We start from the raw sequence: 17,499 nt of genomic DNA on the forward strand, positions 1-17,499 counted from the left end.
CTCCCAAAGTCCACCTCCTCAATTTGGGATGATTCGTTGTCTATTCAGGTATTCCACAGATGCAGCATACATCTGGTTGACTGTGGAGATTTAATCCGCTGCTCCTGAGGCTGCTAGGAGAGATTTCCCTTTCTCTTCTTTGTTCGCACAGCTCCTGGGGCTCAGCTTTGGATTTGGCCCCACCTCTGCGTGTAGGTCGCCTGAGGGCATCTGTTCTTCGCTCAGACAGGAAGGGGTTAAAGGAGCAGCTGTTTCAGCGGCTCTGGCTCACTCAGCCTGGGGGGAGGCAGGGGTACGGAGTGCGGGGCGAGCCTGCGGCGGCAGAGGCCGGCATGACGTTGCACCAGCCCGAGGCGTGCCGTGCGTTGTCCCGTGGAAGTTGTCCCTGGATCCCGGGACCCTGCCAGTGGTGGGCTGCACGGGCTCCCGGGAGGGAGGTGTGGAGAGTGACCTGTGCTCGCACACAGGCTTCTTGGTGGCAGCAGCAGCAGCCTTAGTGTCTCACGCCCGTCTCTGGGGTCCGCGCTGTTAGCCGCGGCTCGCGCCCGTCTCTGGAGCTCCTTTAAGCGGCGCTCTTAATCCCCTCTCCTCACACTCCAGGAAACGAAGAGGCAAGAAAAAGTCTCTTGTCTCTTCGGCAGCTCCAGACTTTTTCCCAGACTCCCTCCCAGCTAGCTGTGGTGCACTAGCCTCCTTCAGGCTGTGTTCACGCTGCCAACCCCAGTCCTCTCCCTGGGATCCGACCTCTGAAGCCCGAGCCTCTGCTCCCAGCCCCTCCCGCCCCGGCAGGTGAGCACAGAAGCCTCTCAGGCTGGTGGGTGCTGGTCGGCACCGATCCTCTGTGTGGGAGTCTCTCCGCTTTGCCCTCCGCATCCCTGTTGCTGCGCTCTCCTCCGTGGCTCCGAAGCTTCCCCCCCTCCACCACCCGCAGTCTCCGCCCGTGAAGGGGCTCCTAGTGTGTGGAAACCTTTCCTCCTTCACAGCTCCCTCCCACTGGTGCGGGTCCCGTTCCTATTCTTTTGTCTCTGTTTTTTCTTTTTTCTTTTGCCCTACCTAGGTACGTGGGGAGTTTCTTGCCTTTTGGGAGGTCTGAGGTCTTCTGCCAGCGTTCAGTAGGTGTTCTGTAGGAGTTGTTCCACATGTAGATGTATTTTTGATGTATATGTGGGGAGGAAGGTGATCTCCATGTCTTACTCCTCCGCCATCTTGAAGGTCCCCCCAGAATCATTTTTGATTCTTTCATGTCTTGACCCCTTTGTGTAGTATTAGGCACATATGGATTAAATGTCTAAAATGCCCTGCACACCCCTAGAACCTCACCCCAGTTCAAACAGTCATTGATTCCATCACAGGTTATCAGAATAGGTATCCAGATTGACTTACACTCCTCATCTCTCCCCCCAGTAGACCATTACTACCCATCACTGCCAGAGTTTTCTTTCTATGATTCTGCTAGAAAAGTCACTCCACCTGGCTCCCCATTGCCTGTTCAATTACGTATAGCCTCATTCAATGCTTTTGTTAACCTGTCTCCAACCTAACATTCCTTAGCAATTTCTGACTTCACCCTTACATTTATCCTACATGCAGTACCAAATCTAATCACTTCCTTTCTGTAGTTTCCGGAGCCTCTGCCTTTGTTTATACCATTCCATCCACATGGTGGCCTTTTCCAACCTCATGGCCACCATATCCATCCATCCAAGTCCTACCCATTTTTCAAGATCCAGATCACATACCATCTCCTCTGTGAAGTCTTCTCTGAGTGATCCAGTGAGATGTGACTTCTGCCTCTCTAAGCTATTAGAGCCCTATTATTCATATTATATAACAACTAATCATATTTGGTATAGTTTCATGGTATTTATGTAAATGTCTCATCTTTGTTAACTCTTTAATCTCTTAGAGCAGATATTTTGTCTTACTCACCATCTATCATCTGCAAAGTCTGACACAATGTTTTGTGCAAAGTAGAAGTGTTTATATAGTAGATAATGGTAAAACAATGATGAGCAGTGAGAAAACCTTGAGTATAAACATTCCATAGTTTAAATCCTGTGCCTACAAAATTTTTCTTTGTTTAATGGAATTTAGCAGTGCTAAGAATGTTATTAGGAGTGCAGTCTCAGTCAAAGAACTGAAGAAAAGAAACAGAAGTGACACTTAGCTCTTTGCTGCAAACTCATGGACAAAGTAGTAGCTCTAGATCCAGACAGAGATAGTCGAAAGTATCCTGAATGTTTTCATTTCTTTGTTGTCTAAGTGCCTAGATCTCTAATTTTATTTAATTATTTTTGTTTGAGGTAATATTTTATTTTTAATAGGGATTGGACAGTTTTTTGGACTGGATAGATTTTTGGTGGGTGTTTAAGGGAGAGATAGCTGAGCGATGCTGAAGGGCACTTATGGTTTGGCGCAAGTCAAACAAAAACAGTGAGAGCTGCAGTTAGTTTAACTTTCCTGTCCCCTCTCCCTCACCAGGAGGCACGAATCCCACAGCCAGATACGTTCTTCATGGGGAGAAGCTGTTGCTTTGACGTGGGCCAGGGGAAATGTCTTTTGCATCGATAGCTGAGAATCATTACTGTGGACTGTCTAGAGGGATGAGATATAGCTTTATTTATCTTATTGCTTTGTAATACTCCTTTGAAAAATGAACTCTTACTCCTATCTGACTAAGAGCATTTAATTTATTGTAAATGCAGTGGTGAAATTTAATATCCAAAGCTTTCATCAATTTAAGGCCATTTTGAAAGCTCAACTCCTTTGTTCAGAATGCAGCCCCCATTTCACTTAATTTCCCACAGAGTGTCTTCTCATGATTTATGTTAATTTTCTCGTGGAAGCCCAAATCCTGATCTCATCATTGTGACTCACCAGTCAGAAAGGTCTAGGGCTAAAATTTAGAGTTTGCTCTTTCCCTTGGGGACATGGAACAGATTTGTAGCCTCAGTGTTGGAAGGTAGAATTTCAAATAAGAAATGACAACGCAGCATTGTGTCAGGGCACTGGGTAGTGTTTGTCCCACACAAGGATAGAATGTTAATCCATTTTTTGTCAGGGTCAGCAACTTTCATATTTCTATATTTATTCTCAGCCTTCAATTCTTCCATTGAATATGCAATATTACTTGAAACGATTCATCTCTGTGATGGCTGTTGATTGAATGAGTTTTTCAGATCCCGGTGAGAACTGTTCCAGTAGTTATTCTGGTGATCTGCTATGCCAGACATCTTCTAAGCACATTACTGACTCAATGACTATAGCTCTCTAAGGCTGAGCCGAAGTCTTGGTGCCTCTAAATTCAGTTTAAAAAGTAAATATAATGAGCATTTTTAAATGAAAAAATTAATATTGACTGGAAACTGTTTACTATAATTACCAAAATTAATTGAGAGTTTATGACATGCCAAGTATAATCTTAATCACTTTCTATTCATTAACTTATTGGTTCTTTTCTGAGGTAGGTACAATTAGTATTCTTATTTTACAGATGAAAAAAATTGAGGGATCAAGAGGTTAGGTAACTCACCCAGAGTCATCAACTAATAAGTGGTGAATCCCTGACTAGAATCCAGGTATCCCTGACTTGGGAACCTGAATGTCTAACCACCAAGTTACTTGGCCTCATGGCCTCCTGGTCAACATCAGTGATGACTTGAGAAGAAAGAGGAACATTCAGGAAGTGTGGAAAATGTGTGAGGCTAGAGCAGGAAGAAGGGAAAACCAAGACTTGTGAACTGGAAAACTGGGTGGGGAAGGCAAGAGAAATGGGAGTGAAGTGGGTGGTTAGAAGGGTTGAGGAGAGGATATGTTGTGAGGAGCAAACAGGAACGAAAAACCACTGTGGCTGCCTTCCTTGGGGAGAGGGCTGAGCTCCTGTGGTTCTAAGGAATATTCCAGAACCCAGGGGGTTAACTTAAACAAGTAGCTCCTGAAGAAGCAGTCAGTAGAGTCTTTACAGTTCACAAGTATGGAAACAGGAGAGCAAGTGTAGCTGAACTGTAATAAGGGAGAGTAGAATTCAATAAAAAAGCCAGACATTGATAAATGAGTGTTTTCCAATAGCTGCTTTGTGCAAATACATTATGCAAAGATAGAATCTATAATTAGTCAACATACCTGTATTTGTTGATTCAAGTAAAACCTGTATTAAGCATCTACTGTGTGAAAAACCCTGTATTAAACACTGAAGAGGATCCAATATAAAATACATTTCGAAATTTTAAGTGGTGTGGTGTGTGTATGTGTGTGTGTGTGTGTCTCTATGTACACTAGTATTGGTAGAAGCAAGGACATTAACATGAAACAAGTGTATGATTACTATATTACAAAGTACAGCAATATAGGTACCGTAAAGGAGATACAAAAATCCGCAACGCTGCAAGGCTTCCAAAAATGTAGAGGACTCTATTCAGTTAAAGGACTGGGAAAGATTTCTTGGCGAAAGGGGTGTTTGAGGAGAGCTTTGAAAGATAGAGAGGATTTTCGTGGATGATAAATGTGGGACATACGTTGAACTTCAGAGAACTCAGAAATAGTTGTTTTAAGCTGAATCTGCCCCCGGATTTTACTAATGTAAGATATTCTTTTCTCTCCCCAAAGTGAAGAATTAGATAATCTCATCAAAATGAACAAAAGCTTGAACAGGTAAGATTTTAAAACATCTATTTTTTCGCTTTATTACTGAATTTGCTTTGTTATTTTTCAGTATTTGAGCATGAGGACCCATATACTGGGCTAGTCAAAAGTGTCCTACAAATCTTGAATAAAAAGCTTGCAGAAATCGTTTCATCATTATTATAAATGGTTATTACAATTTAAAGACACTAATATTGAAGTGTCTTTGATTTTCACACACCAGTGTTTAGTAAGGCAGTTATAAAAATAACCACATTTCTCTTCCTGAAATACTAATATATTAGTATGTAAACAGTTTGGTTTGGTCACTGAATGCTTGTAGTTGAACCACTACAAAAACCACTCATTTTCTTAGTTAACATTATCTCCTTATTATGAGTCATTTGTAATTGCATAACTTAAAGATCATATTAATTGAGGTTTGTGTTAGAGGTCTGTGCAATTTTAGTTCTCTCTCTGTTACTTGGCACACTAGCATACAAAACGGGCGGGGACCAAAGTGAAGAAGAAACAAAGCAAATGATAGTTTTCTTATCTATAAAGAGAGGAGGCATTAGATTAAGAATCAGACTTCACGGCCTACTGGGACCAGGCAGGGATAGATGAGTGAAGGGAGCTGGCTCTGTAACGTAGAGGGAGCACCCTGTCAGGGAGAGCCCAGCTGTTTAGCAGCTCCAGCTGATGTTGCCACGTGAGAATTTGAGCCTAAAGTTGCAGGACACTTTCAGGAGATCCTGAAACTCCAGGTGCCTACATGTCATGGCCAGCTTTGTAAATCTTGGTCCACATAAAAAACAAAAACACTCCATGAACCCAAACAACACATCCATGAACCTATTACAGCTTGTAGGTCCCCAGTCTGTATCTTGTCTTGTCTTTTCTTTAAGGTCCACTGCAATTCAAATTTTGGGTCTAGGAAGATACCTGTTTGGAATAAAGTGATTTCAAGAATTGTAGCTCATCTTTCCTAACCACCTTTTTTTCCTGTCTTAGATGTAAACTGGTCTATGTTTTTATGAGTTAAATATCCATTATTAGCACTGATGAGACTTTTTGTTCAGTACATTTAAAGAAATCAGGGTATTGATGGTCTCTTTAGAGCAAATCTTAAGGCAGAGCCAACAGAGAAAATGTAAGTGCATCTGTCTCTAACCTGAAAATATGATCTCCCAGATTGCTTGTTTTATTCTTTCAGACATTATTAGCTGGAAGGGAGTTATGTCCTCTGGCATAAAAATGTACTAGCAGATGGGGCAGTGTACTCAGTATTGTACATTTAGTTCGGACATGATTGCCCGGAAGGATTTTTGCTGCTCTATTCAGTAAGAGTAAATGAGCAATTCATGAAGAATTTTTACTGTATCTGACCTTTCAAGATACCACACAATTTTATTTCAATATGCAGTCTTTTATTTGAATTTCTTTGTGTTTTATAGACCCAAAAGCCCTGAAAATCTCATTGTTGTGAATACACGGACAGACAAAGATGGCAAAGGGTAAGATGTGATTGAGACTCATACAGGCTTCTTTGATTGAGTCCTAAACTGTATGCCATTTCCTGGGGGAGACCCCCTGCTCAGTACAAAAGGCTGGTGGAAGAGGCACTTTATCAGGGTCAGGAGATGGGTGGGTGTCTTGGTACTGGCTCTGCCACCAACATCAATCTGGGTGACCCTGGACAAATGGCTTAACCTCTGGAGACCTCTGTTTCCTCAGTCCATAAAATGAAGGGTATGATCTAGATGGTCTCTAAGTTCCCTTTTACATCTAAAAGTGAAAGAAATCAAACTGACCATTACAAGTAGTGAACAGTAGGCTGGTTTATGAACTAAATATGTTCCTATAGGACATTTTGATGCTGGGAGCATAGCCCCTCACCACTGAAGTCTTTCTAAGGGACTAAGGCATTTTTCAGTTGGAATCTTGATTGAGTCACTTCATATATATATCACTCAGATACACTTGTAAACATCTCAAGGTCAAAAGCAATGCTTTTATTTATTTTGTATCATAAAAATTAATTAATGATCAGTAACCATTAATTTAAAGAGCATTTAAAGAGGTTAACTTATAGTTCTAGACTGACACTGATATACTAGAAAATGAATTACTACTGACATTATTTTTCATGTTGAAAGAAATCAAACTTTTGACAGTTTCATTAAAGAAAATCCCAGAACAGTCAAGAATGACAAAGGATAAAGATTTCTGAGGTCCCTACTGCTTTTTCTCCAGATTGGCTGTTTACCTTGTATTCAGTGTCTCAATAGATTTGCCTTTTCCTAACATGATGATTATTTCTATTGTCCTGGTTGTCTTTAAAAACCATTGATCTGTGCCAAGCTGTGCACAGATGGGTATTCTAGCATTCCAAGTCAAACTCGGCGGTATGCCTTCTTAACCCTCTCTGATGTAGAACACAACAAAGTCTATATAATGAAAAGTGTGGGCAATCACAAACTCCATTCAGACACTGAACACTTATTAACAACATATTACTATAATGTGAATGTGCATACATTATTACAGGTGATTTTTTTTTCCAAATGGGGAACAGATGAAGAGGGAAAGCAGTCAGTTCTCTGTAAGTGGTTGTATGAGCTTTACAGGACAAGATGAGATTTCAGATTTTTTTAAGAAATGAACTTCGGAAAATGAAACTAAACATCCTCTAAGAAGGAATCAATAGCAGAATAACTGGGGCAGAGGAACAGATAAGTGACCTGGAAGATAAAATAGTGGAAATAACTACCACAGAGCAGAATAAAGAAAAAGAATGAAAAGAATTGAGGACAGCCTCAGAGATCTCTGGGACAACATTAAACACAACAACATTCAAATTATAGGGATCCCAGAAGAAGAAAAAAAGAGAGGGACTGAGAAAATATTTAAAGACATTGTAGTTGAAAACTTCCCTAATATGGGAAAGGAAATAGTCAATCAAATCCAGGAAGCACAGAGAGTCCCATACTGGATAAATCCAAAGAGAAACACGCCAAGCTACATATTAATCAAACGATTAAAAATTAAATACAAAGAACAAATATTAAAAGAAGCAAGGGAAAAACAAAAATAACATACAAGGGAATCCCCATAAAGTTAACAGCTGATCTTTCAGCAGAAACTCTGCAACCCTGAAGGGATTGGCAGGACATATTTAAAGTGATGAAAGGGAAAAACCTACAACCAAGATTACTCTACCCAACAAGGATCTCATTCAGATTCAATGGAGAAATTAAAACCTTCACAGACAAGCAAACGCTAAGAGAATTCAGCACCACCAAACCAGCTTTACAACAAATACTAAAGTAACTTCTCTAGGCCGGAAACATAAAAGAAGGAAAAGACCTACAATAAAAAACCCAAAACAATTAAGAAAACAGTAATAGGAACATACATATTGATAATTACCTAAAATGTAAATGGATTAAATGCTCCAACCAAAAGACATAGACTGGCTGAATGGATACAAAAACAAGACCCATGTATATGCTGTCTACAAGAGACACACTTCAGACCTAGGGACACAAACAGACTAAAGTGAGGGGATGAAAATGATACTCCATGCAAATGGAAATAAAAAGAAAGCCGGAGTAGTAATTCTCATAGCAGGCAAAATAGACTTTAAAATAAAGACTATTACAAGAGACAAAGATGGACACTACATAATGATCAAGGGGTGAATCCAAGAAGAACATATAACAATTGTAAATATTTATGCACCCAACATAGGAGCACCAAAATACATAAGCCAAATGCTAACAACCATAAAAGGGGAAATCAACAGTAACACAATCATAGTAAGGGACTTAACACACCACTTTCACCAATGAACAGGTCATCCAAAATGAAAATAAATAAGGAAACACAAGCTTTAAATGATGCATTAAACAAGACGGACTTAATTGATATTTACAGGACATTCCATCCAAAAACAACTGAATACACTTTCTTCTCAAGTGCTCATGGAACATTCTCCAGGATAGATCAAGCCTTGGTAAATTTTAAAAAACTGATATCATATCAAGTATCTTTTCTGACAACAGTGCTATGAGACAAGATATCAATTACAGGAAAAAAACTGTAAAAAATACAAACACATGGAGGCTAAGCAATACACTACTTAATAACCAAGAGATCACTGAAGAAATCAAAGAGGAAATCAAAAAATACCTAGAAACAAATGACAATGAAAAAACTATGACCCAAAACCTATGGGATGCAGCAAAAGCAGTTCTATGAGGGAAGTTTATAGCAATACAATCCTACCTCAAGAAACAAGAAACATCTCAAATAAACAACCTAACCTTACAGCTAAAGCAATTAGAGAGAGAAGAGCAAAAGAAAACCCAAAGTTAGCAGAAGGAAGGAAATCATAAAGATCAGATGAGAAATAAATGAAAAAGAAATGAAGGAAACGATAGCAAAGATCAATAAAACTAAAAGCTGGTTCTTTGAGAAGATAAACAAAATTGATAAACCATTAGCCAGACTCATCAAGAATAAAAGAGAGAAGACTCAAGTCAACAGAGTTAGAAATGAAAAAGGAGACTTAACAACTGACACTGCAGAAATACAAAGGATCATGAAAGATTACTACAAGCAACTCTATGCCAATAAAATGGACAACCTGGAAGAAATCAATAAATTCTTAGAAAAGCACAAACTTCCAAGACTGAACCAGGAAGAAATAGAAAATATAAACAGACCAATCACAGCACTGAAATTGAGACTGTGATTAAAAATCTTCCAACAAACAAAAGCCTAGGACCAGTTGGCTTCACAGGTGAATTCTATCAAACATTTACTGAAGAGCTAACACCTATCCTTCTCAAATTCTTCCAAAATATAGCAGAGGGAGGAACACGCCCAAACTCATTCTACGAGGACACCGTCACCCTGATACCAAGACCAGACAAAGATGTTACCAAAAAAAGAAAACTACAGGCCAATATCACTGAAGAACATAGATGCTAAAATCCTCAACAAAATACTAGCAAACAGAATCCAACAGCACATTAAAAGGATCATACACCATGATCAAGTGGGGTCTATCTCAGGAATGCAAAAATTCTTCAACACATGCAAGTCAATCAATGTGATAAGCCATATTAACAAATTGAAGGAGAAAAGCCATATGATCATCTCAATAGATGCAGAGAAAGCTTTTGACAAAATTCAACACCCATTTATGATAAAAACCCTGCAGAAAGTAGGCATAGAGGGAACTTACCTCAACATAATAAAGGCCATATGTGACAAACCCACAGCCAACATTGTTTGCAATGGTAAAAAACTGAAACCATTTCCACTAAGCTCAGGAACAAGACAAGGTTGCCCACTCTCACCACTATTATTCAACATAGTTTTGGAAGTCCTAGCCACAGCACTCAGAGAAGAAAAAGAAATAAAAGTAATCCAAATTAGAAAAGAAGAAGTAAAACTGTCACTGTTTGCAGATGACATGATACTTTAGATAGAGAATCATAAAGATGCTACCAGAAAAACTACAGGAGCTAATCAATGAATTTGGTAAAGTAGCAGGATACAAAATTAATGCACAAAAATCTCTTTCATTCCTATACACTAATGATGAAAAATCTGAAAGTGAAATTAAGGAAACACTCCCATTCACCATTGCAACAAAAAGAATAAAATATCTAGGAATAAACCTACCTAAGGAGACAAAAGACCTGTATGTACAAAACTATAAGACTCTGATGAAAGAAATTAAAGATGATACAAACAGATGGAGAGATATACCATGTTCTTGGATTGGAAGAATCAAAATTGTGAAAATGACTATACTACCCAAAGTAATCTACAGATTCAATGCAATCCCTATCAAGCTACCAATGGCATTTTTCACAGAACTACAACAAAAAATTGCACAATGTGTATGGAAACACAAAATACCCCGTATAGCCAAAGCAATCTTGAGAAAGAAAAACAGAGCTGGAGGAATCAGGCTCCCTGACTTCAGACTATACTGCAAAGCTACAGTAATCAAGACAGTATAGTACTGGCACAAAAACAGAAATATAGATCAATGGAACAGGATAGAAGGCCCAGAGATAAACCCACACACATATGGTCACCTTATCTTTGATAAAGGAGGCTAGAGTATGCAATGGAGAAAGGACAGCCTCTTCAATAAGTGGTGCTGGGAAAACTGGACAACTACATGTAAAAGAATGAAATAAGAACACTCCCTAACACCATACACAAAAATAAATTCAAAATGGATTAAAGACCTAAATTTAAGGCCAGACACAATCAACCCCTCATAGGAAAACATAGGCAGAACACTTTATGACATAAACCACAGCAAGATCCTTTTTGACCCACCTCCTAGAGAAATGGAAATGAAATCAAAAATAAACAAATGGGACTTAATGAAACTTAAAAGCTTTTGCAAAGCAGAGGAAACCATAAACAAGATGAAAAGACAACCCTCAGAATGGGAGAAAATATTTGCAAATGAAGCAACTGCCAAAGGATTAATCTCTAAAATATACAAGCAGCTCTTGCAGCTCAATATCAAAAAAACAAATAACCCAATCCAAAAACGGACAGAGGCTTAGACATTCTCCAAAGAAGATATACAGATTGCCAACAAACACATGAAAAGATGCTCAACATCACTAATCATTAGAGAAATGCAAATCAAAACTATAATGAGGTATCACCTCACACCACTCAGAATGGGCATCATCACAAAATCTACAAACAATAAATGCTGGAGAGGGTGTGGAGAAAAGGGAACCCTCTTGCACTGTTGGTGGGAATGTAAATTGATACAGCCACTATGGAGAACAGTATGGAGGTTCCTTAAAAAACTAAAAATAGAACTACCATACGACCCAGCAATCCCACTACTGGGCATATACCCTGAGAAAACCATAATTCAAAAAGAGACATGTACCACAATGTTCATTGCAGCTCTATTTACAATAGCCAGGACATGGAAACAACCTAAGTGTCCATCGACAGATGAATGGATAAAGAAGATGTGGCAGATATATACAATGGGATATTACTCGGCCATAAAAAGAAACGAAATTGTGTTATTTGTAGTGAGGTGGATGGACCTAGAGACTGTCATACAGAGTGAAGTAAGTCAGGAGAAAAATAAATATCGTATGCTAACACATATATATGGAATCTAAAAAAAAACAATAAAGTGATTCTGAAGAACCTAGGGACAGGACAGGAATAAAGACACAGCCGTAGAGAATGGACTTGAGGACACGGGGAGGGGGAAGGGTAAGCTGGGACAAAGTGAGAGAGTGGCATGGATATATATACACTACCAAATGTAAAATAGATAGCTAGTGGGAAGCAGGCGCATAGCACAGGGAGATTAGCTCTGTGCTTTGTGACCACCTAGAGGGATGGAATAGGGAGGGTGGGATTGAGATGCAAGAGGGAGGAGATATGGGGATATATGTATATGTATAGGATTCACTTTGTTATAAAGCAGAAACTAACACACCATTTTAAAGCAATTATACTTCAATAAAGATGTTAAAAATAATATTAATTAATTAAAAGATAAATAAATGAAGTTTGGAAAGTTCCATACAAGTGCTGGAAATTAGGAAAAGTGGGATGAACACCCCAAGTCAATCGTGTGGGCTAGGAAGGAGGAGAAAAGTGACAGGGGTTGTAAGCTGGTATAACTTGGTAGCAGCTGGGCTTTGATGCAGAAATGATGGGTCTCTTTGGTATGGTAGGGAGAACCCACAGTTTCTTTTCCTTCTTCCCTGCCTGTCTCCCTTCCTTCTTCCTTACACAGAAAGAACCTCAAATGTCAGCAGTCTTATCACAGTGAAAAACAGAGACAGATGAAAATGGTATTGAACAACTGGGGGATTTAGAGAGATTAGCTTTCATATTACCTAATTGTTTTAAGCTATTGGCATGTGGAAGTCTTATTGGTTGTGGTCAACTCATATAAAGTACTGGGGTCATCAAAGAGTTATTTCTACCTTTCCCAGGTTACTTTTTATTAAAAATGACTTGTCTAAATCTTCAAAATGTTTAGATTTAAAATGTTGATCATCTGATTTCCACCCTTGATGTGAATGATTTTCATGTTTAAGGAAGACAATATCTCAACACATGTATTAAAGTTAGTTTCTCACCAACCCACCCTCAAAGGACAAAGAAAGCAAAAGCCGAGATGTGGGGGGAACTTCTACGTTTAAATTGATTTAATCGTAACTGAGTAATGGTTGGGTCCTCACTGAAGGATAGTTAGCATATCAGCATTTGGCATGAGAAGAGCCACTTGAATTTAATATTTCTAAAGACTTCTGATGTTTCAGGTACTGATAATGTCTTACTGCTGTTGTGAAAAATCTACTGTTGAATCTCTCTCTCTCTTTCTCTCTCCGTTGCTGTGCTCTCCCTGCCCCTTCCAATGTTATAAAGAAACCAAGGCCTTGGAAGTCTTATTAAAGTTAATGAAAAGACTGACAAAAATGAGAAAGGGTAAGTAAAGCTCCTAACATAATGGGGCTCTCTTTTTTCATGTTAGATTTTTACACCTTGTTGGAAACGGGAGTGTTATGCTTTCCTCTGTCACAGTTAAACTGTTGCACTTTGGGGCCTATCAGAGATAGTAGTCAAAGAATATGATGAGGGGCTTCCCTGGTGGCGCAGTGGTTCAGAGTCCGCCTGCCGAGGCAGGGGACACGGGTTCGTGCCCCGATCTGGGGAGATCCCACATGCCACGGGGTGGCTGGGCCCGTGAGCCATGGCCGCTGAGCCTGCGCGTCCGGAGCCTGTGCTCCGCAACGGGAGAGGCTGCAGCAGTGAGAGGCCCGCGTACCACAAAAAAAAAAAAAAAAAAAGAAAAAAGAATATGATGAATCCTGTTTCCATAAGACCACATGCTTGAGTTGAACTGAAGTCAGTGCAGGAAAACTTACTGCATAATCTCTTATTCTATATTTTCTTAAATAATTTAAAAATGAGACAAATTTTCTATTTAAATTAAGAACTAGAAAGGACAAAATTGCAAAGTGAGAGGTGTGTTGGCGAAGATTTTTTAAACTGATTCAAACCAAGTACTACTGTGGAAATTAAAAAAGATAAGCTAAGGGATAATTATATTGAAGTTTCTCTGGTCAGTTGGCCCTGGAAACATCTGACATCCTTTCAGGGACATTCTTATTTATATGGTTTTCAGAAAAAATTGAATGAAAGTTAATTGACATAAGGTCTCCATGTTTTTTCCAAAGAATCCAAGATCTCAAAACAGTTATCAAAGCAAATGCTAGGACAGATCAGACTAGCAGAGGGTGAGAACTGCTTTGATGTTTCTAAATCTTGCTTATTTTCTACTGGGTTAATTGTGTGATCTTCTCAGTATACTGAAGGGGGTCACATCTTTGAGTTTGGCTTCTCTCTTCTGTGTCTGAACTCTACTGCCCTGAGCTTTACTTTGAAGAGTCTATCTAAATTTAAATTTACCTAGAGCCCAATAGAATCCTAGAGATTAACTTAACTATATTATTGATAGGTAACTTTCATAACAAAAATGAGTTTAATACCAGTATAATAATCGTCTCCAAAAGCTTTCATTAATCATCAATAATATGGAATGTGTATATAAAAAAATACTGTGGGAATACTTTGAAACTGATCTAAATTTTTTTTAAGAGGTGAAGACCTTGATAATGTTATCAAAGTGAATCCCAAAGAAAGTGAAAACACCACTGGGTAAGACTGATTAGTATCTTTAAATCTGATTTCTGTAAGTGACAATAAGATAAAATGATTTGGCATTTTAACTTTAGAAATATGTTTTATTGGCATGGAATTGGATAATAATGACAGGCCACATGACCTTTCCTCTTTGCTCCCAAAAAAATTGCTTATTTTTGAAGAATTGCCCCAATGTTTAATAGTAAGTTGCCTTTTCTCCCAGATTTTGATTTGGTTTTAGGGGTGAGTTACTGAATTGAATTTCTTTGCATCTAAAGAAAGCACAATCTTGACAATATTTTAAAAGTGGATCTCCAAAATGACAAAGATAGCCAAGAGTGAGTCTTGACTAAAACTACTGAAAATCAACTTCTTTGAGGACGGTGGTCTCAGAAGGCAGCCCAGGGGAGGGGCTGGGCAGATACACACACTGGGAGGAAGAACATCCCACCACTTCTCTTCTTCAGGGCTATGTTGACAAGGCAGCAGTACTCAATCACGATACCTCTGCCATCCTCTACTGCCCCCTTTGGGTTCGGACTATGCCCCTTTTGATATTACTCAGTGCATTTTAATGGAGGTGACATGTGTCTCCCCAAGAAGTGTCATTAATTTTCCTACCATGTAAGGTATTTTTTCTTGCTCTTATAATTCACCATAATCTAATTATATTTTAAAAGGGGGAATGGTTGTGTTTATATGAAGACATATATTTTTAAAATTATTTTTCATATTGTTAAACTATTATCATCTTCTACATTATTCTTATTATTTAAAAACAGAATAGACAATTATATCTGATTTGTTAGATGGAAATTTACATTCTATCTGGTTCCAGTATAGAACTTTATCTAACTCAACATTACTTCAGTGCCACCCATCTGGGGTGTTCTAACAAGATGTATCTGACGGCAAAGCTGATTTTGTTAAATAACAAGTTTCACGTATACTTAAGCATTCTGAGAACAAAACAAAAACATCATATGTTTCTTGTTGGTAAATTAGGAAACTTAAATGGTCTTCAGCTCAAGATGTAAGAGAAGAATTTTCATTTGCATTTAGAGCTTTAAAAATTACATTGATAGAGAACATGTATACTTACCACTTCTTAATTTTGCCATTCATTGTTCACTTGATTAGTGTTTTATTTTAATGACATTCATTAAAACTCATTTCCTTATTCAAAGGAAACAAGACCTCAATGGGCTTATTAAAGAGAATCCTGAAACAAATAAAAATATCAAGAGGTGAGTAATTTAAAGCTTTTTATTTCTCCTTTGGCATTTATAAACACATTGGAATTCTGAGTGCTTGCATTCAGGAGAGCAAATTGAAATTCAAACTGAACTGAACTCTTTTTTTCCAAATACATCATATTTAGCAATTCTATATGAGTGATACACAGAAGTGACCTCTTGCATTTTATTCTCAGGTGACATTTGCTATAAGGTAGATTTTGAGAAATTAAATGAGAATTTGACTACCCTTCTCTACTATTTATTTCTTTGTGTGTAAGTGTATGTGTGTGTGTGTGTGTGAGTCTGTATGTTTATGTGCATGTGTAAATAGTGTGTTATGTATAAATGTGTGTATATATTAGTGTATATGTATAAGTGTGTTGGTATAAGTGTATGTGTGTGTATTAATCAGGGTTCTCCAGAGAAACAGAACAATAGAATATAGAGAGAGAGCGAGAGAAAGAGAGATTTATTATAAGGAATTGGCACATGCCCTTCTGGAGGCTGAGAAGTCTCAAGACCTATAGTTGGCAAGCTGGAGACCCAAGAGAGACAAAAGTAGCTCCAGTTCAAGTTTGAGGACAAAGAGAGCCCATGGTTAACTTCCAGTCCAAGGGCAAGAGAACAAGGTCTTAGGTCAAGCAGTCAGGCAGGCAAAGTCTCTTCTTAACTCAGCATTTGGTTCTATTCAGTCTTTCAGCTGCTTGGCTATGGCCCACCCATGTTAGGGACGGCCATCTGCTTTACTCAGTCTACAGATTCACATGTTAATCTCATCCCAAAACACTCACAGACACACCTGGAATAATATTTGACCAAATATCTGGGCACTCTGTGGCCCAGTCAAACTGACACATGAAATTAACCATCACAATGTGTATATATATATAAATGTATGTGTGTATGTATAAGTAGTGTGTGTGTGTGTGTGTATATATGCATAAATAGCATGTATAAACAAGTGTATGTCTGTGGGAGTGTAAGTAGTGTTTGTGGATGTGTTTATGTACAAACTGTGTGTGTACATGTGTACTATGTTTGTGTGTAGTGTGGGTATGTGTATATAGTGCAGTGTATGTTTAAAGATGAAGAGCTTAACAAAGTGTACCTTATAAACGAGTTACCCTACCCATGAATTGTCAAGTAAATCTGGAAAGCTTATGTCCTCTTGCTTCCTTTTTTATTTTTTAAAAAACAGATGGAACACATCTGAAACTGAGCTTGTTGGCGTGTTGCTGAAAAGTATACCAAATAATTCCATGTGGTTTCTTTTGAACTCCTTTCCATTCCATTCACTCAGTACATGTTATTATGCGTTGATTCTAAAATGTGTCACTGATGCCTGCAGGCCCTGTCAGCAGAGCCTGGCTGGCTGAAAGCTGGTGTGTGCTGTCAGGCCATCCTGTTCTCAGCAGCACAGTGTGGTTGCAGACCCAGTGACCCTATGAGTTGCAGACGTGTACAATTTTGCAACCGGCAGACTGAGAAGAGAGCACTGACTTCCTTGGCTACCTGGGTATTTCAGGGAGGTAACTTGAGGTTGGGAGCAGGGAGTCTAAAAGACCCGGGTTCAAATTCTGGCTCTGTCACTTGCTAGCTGTGTCCCCATGCTTCAGTTTACTCACCTACAAAATAGGGAACATAATACTGTCATGCCTGGCACATAGTAGATATGAATAGTTTTAGCAATAATAAAGATCCACATGAATTATGTTTTCTTAATAATTTAGATACTGTTCAAATATTTAATTTACTTTGACTCTCCAAGAAAAATTCATGTTTTTCCTTTCTAATTTTTATTAAAAAGAGTATTTCAAATCATCACCTATTGTTTTTCATAGGTTGGGGTGTGCGTGTGTGTGTGCCTATGTGTACACATGTGTATACACACATGCAAATGTGTGCA

General features: G+C 38.6%; 1 protein-coding gene across 1 annotated transcript in view; it reads left to right on the forward strand.

Annotated features, from left to right (window-relative positions):
- SCEL (sciellin) overlaps nucleotides 1–17,499 on the forward strand; it is a 336,387-nt gene that overhangs the window by 274,560 nt on the left and 44,328 nt on the right. The window contains exons 22-27 of the mRNA XM_082602083.1: nucleotides 4,606–4,650; nucleotides 6,078–6,137; nucleotides 13,078–13,137; nucleotides 13,890–13,949; nucleotides 14,311–14,370; nucleotides 15,543–15,602. Of these exons, the coding sequence (XP_082458209.1) occupies nucleotides 4,606–4,650; nucleotides 6,078–6,137; nucleotides 13,078–13,137; nucleotides 13,890–13,949; nucleotides 14,311–14,370; nucleotides 15,543–15,602 (345 nt within the window). The remainder of the gene's footprint in view (nucleotides 1–4,605; nucleotides 4,651–6,077; nucleotides 6,138–13,077; nucleotides 13,138–13,889; nucleotides 13,950–14,310; nucleotides 14,371–15,542; nucleotides 15,603–17,499) is intronic.

The sequence above is a fragment of the Mesoplodon mirus genome, assembly GCF_964341445.2.
Source record: "Mesoplodon mirus genome assembly, chromosome: 17".
In the NCBI taxonomy this organism is placed as follows: Eukaryota; Metazoa; Chordata; class Mammalia; order Artiodactyla; family Ziphiidae; genus Mesoplodon; species Mesoplodon mirus.